The sequence below is a fragment of the Morone saxatilis genome, unplaced genomic scaffold (genome assembly GCF_004916995.1).
Source record: "Morone saxatilis isolate NCDOM2014 unplaced genomic scaffold, NCSU_SB_2.0 Contig20, whole genome shotgun sequence".
In the NCBI taxonomy this organism is placed as follows: Eukaryota; Metazoa; Chordata; class Actinopteri; family Moronidae; genus Morone; species Morone saxatilis.
This window is the reverse complement of record NW_023339763.1, coordinates 897,127-905,873: the sequence shown is the minus strand read 5'-3', so window position 1 is coordinate 905,873 and position 8,747 is coordinate 897,127. Positions and strand designations below refer to the sequence as shown.

Below are 8,747 nucleotides of genomic sequence, written 5' to 3'. Positions count from 1 at the left end.
TCCATCGGTTACATGTGATGTGAAAAGGTTTAAAATTTAACAGCTGAACTCTTGATGTATAGTTATTGATGGGCCTGAAGAGCAGCATTAAAGTCGGAGCCCTCCTGATCCACAGATAAAAGTCCTATGCACTCGCGCTTCACCAAAAGTGTGTCACTAATCCAGCCAGACCTGAATAGGCACAACAAACCTCACCTTGTAGAGCAGAAAGAGGCGGAAGCAACAACTGGAAAATCACAATGAGTTTAATTCCACATTCTTCCAAATGAAACGAAACCATTAATCTGAGTGAAGGCAACCTGCGGGCTGGAATACAGTTACTTTTGGGCTTTCTTGTAGCTTCATGTTTTTGGCTTGTTAAAACATTAAAACTCAAACTAAATTATTTAGGAAGGCCTGAAATGAATAAATCTGTCTTTCAGTGCCAGCACATTTTCTTTAATGCTTCTCTGGTAAAAAGCGCTGTTGTGTCAGTACTAGATTATAAATTAATTTCAGTTTAAGGCCCTACAAAGACATGTTAGGGCCTTAAGACATGCATTACTGTTGCATCAGTTTGTCCTCTGGTGTGATAGATGTGGGTACAGCTTTTCACACTTATTCTAGCAATGTAGATCATGCTGGTGCGACATATTTAATTGGTTTTTTAAACAATATGAGATTAAACATTCAGGCCAGGGACTGGTAATTTAACAAGTATTTGTTTGCTGCTGAGAGGACAAAGGGCCCTGCCCTTCCCTTCCATCAATAGCAGGCTGTCAAAGCAGGCATGGTTGCCGTTAAATGATGAAATGCTTTCTGTTGCTACAATCTTAAAAGTGGTTAAAAGAGCCTCGATGAACCTTTTGGGGTTCCTCACCACTGCGGAGGAACCCCAAAAGGTTCAAAGGAGGTTGTTTTGGGTTTTGTGTGTTTTTGGTATTTGCAGCATTTGTCTTTGCACGTTTTTGCTTGTTTTGTTTCTGTGATTGCAGCATTTTTTGTTGCATTTGTTTTATGTGTTTTGTGTGTTTTTGGTTTTGGTTTTTTCTGTCACTATTTGGTGCTGCTGCTGCTCTAGGTTACACCAAAATGTTCTAAGGTTTTTAATAATAGTTTTTTATCTTTACTGTAAATGATAGGGGGGCAGCCGTCCCTGTATATATCTGTGTGTGTGTGTGTGGAGGAGTCATTCTAATACAGTCTTTCATTGGGCTTCCAGTCAGTTAAATAACAGCGACATTAAAATACTGGAACCTCCTTGAGGAACCACTGATCTAAACTACCTCAGAGATATTTACCACCAATAGTCCACCATTTTCCTTTTGTTATCTGTTGATAAAAACGCTCAACAAAACTGTTCTACGTTGGAAAATCCAGATGAAGCAACGAGCCAGGGTCCATCATTAATGTTTGTTATAGTCCTTATAATGTAAAGGATGACAACCTGTGTTTGTGTTGTTGTAATTCAAATAGTTTGAACTGATTACATCGAGTAAAACTAACTTAATTCTGTATATTAACAAAAAATCATTCTTAATCGAGCAGCTATCGTAATTTTAAGTGACTTTTTGAGTAATACCTAATAACTTATCTACAGAGTCTGACTGTGCTGCTACTTTGTGATAATAAGTAATATAATCCGTATTTACCACAGTGATACTGCAGCAGCCGGTGTGTGAGTGTTTAAATCTGCATAAACTGGAAATAAAATGATCAAAAGAAACCAAATTCTCTTAAAACATTTCTTTACTTGATGCACGTTTGCTGCATTTCGTCCCTGTTATACACAACTTAAAGAAATCACAAAACATCGAGCACACAAACGATGAGGGTGAAAACAAAAAAGGCCATTCGTCTTTTATACACGTCCTATACAATATGTATGAGCCCTCTTTGTATAAATTACATCCAAAAAAACAACAAAACAACCTCTTTCCTGTCGCCAGACGGTTGAAGACATTCAATACTAACATATTCAACCTGTATGAGGACAAATAAACTAAAATATAAACATGTTATTATTCTAATATTGACATCACTTCCTAGTTTGACATCACTCTGTGGTAAATAGTGTAATCTCTGCTATTGACAGTAATTACAGAGCTCGTCTATAAGTCTCTCCTAGAGTTTATAAAGCCCCGTTCTGGACAACTCAGAAGCATTTAAAAATCATTCACGCTTCAGTAAACCAGGCAAACAATACCAAAACTTTCATTAGCTGACAGCCGACGCAGATCTGCTGCATTTGAAATGAGAGGACAGTATTTATATTTCTTATAATAATCCCTTTAATCTCTTCCTACACCGTCCAGACTGAGATCTATTTTTATAAAATGACATCAACTTCTACAAAAAGCTTATTGTTGACAGATTCTGGTTCCATTAGAGGGTCTAAACTGAGGCAACAACCCTTCTTTTACGGTTTTCTAAACCAGCGTTCACATTCTCTCTTTAGTGTCCTGCAGTGAAACTCCTGCAGACATCCTGGAAATGAAACAAGAAATACGACGATAAGATCGAAATGTTAGGTTGTCTCCTACAATACTAAAATCAGCTTTTGTTGAGAACATTAAAGGGAAAGTTCGGGTATTTTGCAGTGGGGCTGTAGGAGGTAATTATTCACATTGTTTGGAAGCTTTTAAAGTCAGTTGACTATATTATTTTCACTGCTTTACCACCAGACAGCCCTTTCTTGGCACTAAATTAACCTTCTGTATTGCTACTAGGCTGCAACGTCTGAAAACACTGAAGTAACAAAAACCTACAGTTCCTCTAACGGCCACTAGAGGTTGGCTCCAGCAGTGAGTCAATCTCACCCCAGCCCCATATTAAAATGTCCAACTTCACAGCAGAAATAAGCTTATAGCAAATAGCCTTTTGGTCTCTGTACGGGGGAAACTCACCCCTTTAAATTATATTAAGGCTTTAAGTTATGGATAATTGACCCTTCCTAAGCCCCGCCCTTTTTAGCTCTGTGCTCCAATAACAGTTGAGCAAGCCTCAGTCAACTTCCTCCTTTCCTGTCCTGTATAGATATGCTACATGCTAAGCTAATCTATGTGGAAATAAAACCACATTTTGAAGATGGTTAAAAGATAAAATTGACATATATGTTAGAAAAAACACTAGCTATCTAGACTAATTCACACCAACTGTTATCTAAGTACACTAAAGGAGGAAGGCCCTAAAAGGGGCGGGGCTTAAGAAGGGCCAATTAAGGGCGTGGCTACTTCGAGTGACAGGCGGGTAACAGACGTTCTACGGTTAGCGGCCAAAAAAAAGAAAGACTCTCTTCAAAACACCCGAACTCTCTCTTTAAAAACAGAATCTGGTTCCTACGATAAACAGAAGAAAACATGTCAATGAAAAACCACTAGGACAACTTCCTGGAGCGATTTTGGCTTTAAATAAAAATAATATAAAAGAAGAATAAAGAAAAACAATAAAACAGGATTAAAATAAGTACTGTTTTTCTTCCTTACATTACTCCGACGGATCGGGTTGTGCAAACGTTTGATTTCACAACAGAAATAATCAAACCTGTCGAATGAAGTTCTTCAATAAATACATTCACTGGAGATACAAACCAATTATATTCACGTGGACCGAAGAGCTCGAGACACGGACCGGAAAGCAGCTTCGCTTCGAGTTCAGTGAAATACACTCAATCGCTACGTTTTGATGGTTAACTTCTTGTAATTTATTTTTCTCGTTAGCAACGTCCAGAGCAGCAGCTTCTCGTCAGTTTCACAAACATCGTACCTGCTGTCGCTAAATAATGTTAATTCTGAGTAACTTAAAAAAACTGAACTTCTTCTGTACTCGTCAAAGATCATCGGAGAAGAAGAATAAAAGCAACATATATATAGTCACATCTTAAGTTAGCTAATGTTAGCAAAATGCTAGCTAACCTACATCAATTGTTAGCTAGCTAACTAGCTTCGGTTTTGCTAACATTAGTAATCAGCTAGCTGGCTAAAGGTTTACGTAAGTTAGCTAGCTAGTTAACATTAGTCAACTAGTTAACTAACAACTGATGTAGCTTAACTGGCTAATTAGCTAGCGTTTTGCTAACATTAGCTAACTTAAGATGTGACTAATATATATATATATATATATATGTTGCTTTTATCTTTTAATTTAAACATTTAATAATGTGGTTGTTTTTTCAACATAAACTAGCTTAGCACATAGCATTTATTTATTTATTTTAACTTCCTCTCTGTAACGCTGCTGTACAACCGACAGCGAGAACGTTTCACTTTCATTAATATAATACAAAGAATTTAAGTTTATAAATATAATAGTTTTGAACCGGCTTCAGTATTAAACTTTGCTGTTATTTCAATGTGTCAGATATTTCTATTTACTTAAATACTGATTGAACAAGTATCAGATCCGACTCTGGTAGCACAGAAAGGATTTTAAATGAACGTGATCGTCTACGATACTGACGTTTAAGATGTGTGTTGGGCTCGTAGACAACTTCCTAACAGCCAGCCACCACAGGGTGTTTCGGGTCCAGACCACAGACGAGTTTTCCGATGAGTTTACTAAAGTTTACTTCTAATTCGAGTTCAAATTAAGTAGAATTTACTTTATTTTAAAAGAGAATTCCTCTTCCAGAAACCGAATAAGTCAGAATTTAAGTGTGTATGCAGATATGAGCATCATTTCCACCGGGCTTCCCTGAGAATTAAGCTACGGAAAAATTAGGCTTGACACCAAAAAGATCGCTGCTTCATATCTGGTGAGACTTTATCTGAGTGAGGGGCTAAAACAAACTTAGATTATTTTTGTCATTATAATCGATTTCCAAGTGCTTCCATGACTAGAAAACTAGTCTCTACATTTCCAGATTTTCCAGGATGCCTGGGAACTGCTGGATACAAAATGCTGTATTAAGTTTCTGCTAACTGAACATTTCCTTCACAGTAAAAGCATTTAAGTGGCGAAACGCAAGTGGACTTTTATTTTGAAGTAAGCTAGTCGCAAGAAGTGCTAAGTGCAGTCAGTTAGCTTGATACTGGCTGCTATCGTTCAACTAAAATACGTTTACAAATCAACAGAATGGTTATTTTTGGATCAGTTGTAAATATGATCGATGGGACAGGAAGGAGCTGCACACCTTGAACCTCTCAGCCAGGTAACCATAGTTACTGCAAGTGTTGCCGGACTCATTTAGGTAATCGTGTAGTATTTACCAGTTAAATAATACCTTTGTCTGTCTCAGTGTAACCTTTACCACGTGAAAGCTTTGGCTTCTTCAGGAACATGATGAAGGGGTTTTACAGAGGAACATGTTTATATTATATCGACACACATCAGCCCTGATGTGGTCTGACACGGAGAGCGTTCTTCAGTCAGTGCGCGTGTTCGTAACAGAAGCCAGTCGAACCCTCGGAGACGTTTCTGTCCACGGTGTGAGTGCAGGGTACAAATGCAGCTTTTTTCATTCGAGGAGAAAACAAACGTTCTGTAACGTTCTCAGTCCCGTCGGGGGATCCGGACCTCTGTTCCAGGGGAAAACCTACTGAGAAGAGACTCTGAGGGAGCTGAAGGTCCATGGAGGTTGATGTTAAAGTGGGGGCTGGTTGTTGTGTTTCATTCCAAGTCCTGATTCTGCAGTCCGCCCCAGCCCGGCCTCAAGTAAACTGGTACTCCTCTGAGTACTCCGTGTCCTCCGGAGCGTACTGGTTGTCTCCAGCTGTGTACTGGTCGTCTGCGGTGCCGTACTGGTCGTCCCCCTGGGCGTACTGGTCGTCTGCGGCTGTGTACTTGTTGTCGCCCACGTACGATTGTTCTGCCGAGTCTTGGTTCTCTGCAGCGTTCAGACCTGATTTCTTCACTCTAAAACAACAAAAAAAAAAAGCCACAATCTCGTATATAACTTTAAATATTAATGATTATCAGTTACATTATATTCTCTATATCAGGTCACATGGTGTTCTCTCTCCGCTCTGCGTGTTGTATCGCGCTCTCTGTGGTTTGTTCATGATGAGGTCTGCTCCGACTTGAAACTTGCTGTTTATCATCTATTCGGTGGATTAGGTTTATTTCCAAACCAGAGTTGGTGATTATTGGAAAGAGTTTTATTTAGTTTCTGTTCTAGTTGCTGGAGCTCTAGTGAGACACCCAGTGGCAGTGAATTTTAAATATACAACCTTTAAGATTATTTTAAGACATTTTTGTTTTTCTGAGGACAGAAATGAAAATGTTTCACACCACACCACACTGTACTTACTGGTTCTTATGTTTGGCACCACTGATATGAGACTGGTACTGCTCCACAGAGTTTAGTTCAATGTTGCAGACGGTGCATGGGTAGCCCTTTAGTGTGGAAGCTGTTGACACACAGAAAAGGAGAGAATTAATGAATTATTTATCGTCCAAGGAGTGATACGTTCATTGAGTAGAGCCATTAAAGCAACATTATGCAACTATTCTACCTACAGATTCAAAGTAATTCTGTTCTCGCAGTATTTAACGTGGGTTGGGCCGGTACGATCTCCTGATTTTGGTGAAACTGGATCATATTTTATGGTTATTCAAAGAGTTTGAAGCATCGGGGGAAATGTTGGGTGTCGGACTAACTAGCTAAAGGCACCTGAAGTTAGCAGTGTTTAGTGGCTACTGAAGCAACAAATAAAGCTATATAAAGCAAAATAAAATCCATGAAATATCAGATCAGAGTCCTGGTTGGAGCCGCTTCAGATCAAATTGCTCTTCAAAAGAGGAAGGAAGATGCCAATTGTTACATTATATTAGCTTTAAAATGGCGGTTCTGCAAACTCAACCACAGGAAGGTTTCGTGGTCCGACCTGGTGCCGTGGAGGGTCCGTACGTCTCCATCAGTTTCAGCTTGGTCATCTGTTTTCGGTGCTTCTTGCCGACATAGTGCTGCTGGGCCATGAGCGGGTTGTTGAAGGAGGCCTGGCAGATGGAGCAGAAGCGGTCCGGGTTGTTGTTGTTGTTGTTGCCCGACGCCGGCACGCTGCTGGAATCCTCTGCGGGTTTCTTCTTCGGCTGAGCTGGTGGTGGCGGTGTCTGGGAAGCTACTGATGAAGAGGAGATACAATGAATGTACACACACAGGAAATACGATTAAAGCAATACACAGATTTAGAGCTGCAGGTAAATAATAATAAAATCATTAAACTAAAATACCTGGAGCCTGCGGGCCGATGGTTTTCAGCCTCAGGTTCTTGGCGTGAACTTTGCCCTGGTAGTGGGACTCGGCCACCACCAGAGAGGAGAAGGTCATGTTGCATACGTGACACACCTTCGACCGGTCCGTGTCCCCGTTGTTAAAGTCCTGCTCACAAAAGACACACAGCGACATTCATCATTAATGGCTACAAGAGGCATCGATTGTCCCGTTAACAGAGGACTAAAGGTCTGTTCAGTGTTTCTAAAACTGGTTTTCACTGATATTTCACTGATATTGTACGCGTTCTGTCCGGGGAATCCAAACTCCAGATAACGAGACGCAGTGCACTCAGTTTGCATTTGGGACAACGGCGCTACCTGAATATCTGTTGTGTGATAAAAAAGCTTCACCAACAGCTTCTAACTGCAGCAGCTGTGAGACGCAGTGAACACATACACCTGCTCATCTTCACAGTGAAGTATCATTAGGATAAAACTGGAGAGCTTTCCTGTAAATATGTGTATTCATATTTAATGAAGTGTGTTACGATCTGTTCACATGAGGAAGCAGAAGAACACAGGACAGTGAAACTACACCTTCAGACAATATACAGGAACACTCTGTCAGTAACTGTCGGTGTGCACACTGCGGCGACGTCAGCGGTTTCAGATGAGATCTGCCGTCGTTGTCACTGTGAGTGAAGGCGAATGTGGTGCAAAGGAGCATCCTGGGAGATTAAAGGGCTCAGCATCAGAGACATTTCTGAACTGCTGGCTTTGGGGATGGAGGCTGTTTAGGTTTCACTCACACTGTCAGACGATTTCAACTTCTTCAGCGCCGGCTCTTTCTCATGTTGGATGGAAAGATAACGCCGCACTTTGTTGGCGTGTTTCTTGCTCTGAAAAAACAAACAACAAACAACAAACATCAGCACCCCGAGCCTCATCCAGACTATTTAAAGGATAAAGATTTATTTCTGTGATGGCTGGTCACAAAGCAAAGAAGAAGCTTCCCACTTCTGGTTAAACAAATATTTAATCTATATATAAACTATGAACTATATAAATATAACTTATCAAATACAAAGATGTGCTGCTTTTCTATCAGTAGAAACCAAATAACTGAGTTTTCTGACTATTGTTCAGATAAAATAAATTATTTTGAGGCATCATGTTCTAACATTTTGTAGACCTGACAAGATAAGATATACAAACAAAGTATAATTTTGGTATCGGCATCAAAACTGATCATATCAGCGCTGATATAAAACAATAATACCCAACCATAGACCTCGATATTAATAGCACTTAAACGCTTAAAACGCTGTTTCTAACATTTTGTTGCTTTTGTAAGGTTGTCATATTTTAAGTCAGCAAAAAAAAAATGCATCACAGACTAAATCTCTGTGTGTCTGAAAGTCTGCTTCCTCTGCAAAGTCTGAGCTGTATTTGATCTGAACGCATAAATACTCCCAAACCTCGCCAGCTTACTGCGATCCTGCTCTTATAGTGACAATAAAACAATTAATATGATGCGTCAATAACTCCCAAAAAGAATAATGAGCAAAATAAAGATTGAAGACAATGTGTGAATGCAGCAATCACAGAATTACTCT

General features: G+C 39.7%; 1 protein-coding gene across 2 annotated transcripts in view; it reads right to left on the bottom strand.

Moving 5' to 3' along the window:
* Nucleotides 1-1,710: 1,710 nt before the first annotated feature.
* The window catches only part of znf346 (zinc finger protein 346), a 9,566-nt gene continuing 2,529 nt past the window's right edge, over nt 1,711-8,747 (bottom strand). Inside the window, exons 3-7 of one of the 2 annotated variants that reach the window (XM_035666023.1) lie at nt 7,941-8,030; nt 7,150-7,297; nt 6,804-7,040; nt 6,227-6,326; nt 1,711-5,832 (exon numbers count right to left, since the gene is read on the bottom strand). In XM_035666023.1, the coding sequence (XP_035521916.1) occupies nt 5,628-5,832; nt 6,227-6,326; nt 6,804-7,040; nt 7,150-7,297; nt 7,941-8,030 (780 nt within the window). In that variant the 3' untranslated portion in view covers nt 1,711-5,627. The remainder of the gene's footprint in view (nt 5,833-6,226; nt 6,327-6,803; nt 7,041-7,149; nt 7,298-7,940; nt 8,031-8,747) is intronic. The other variant, XM_035666024.1, reaches the window with a different exon arrangement.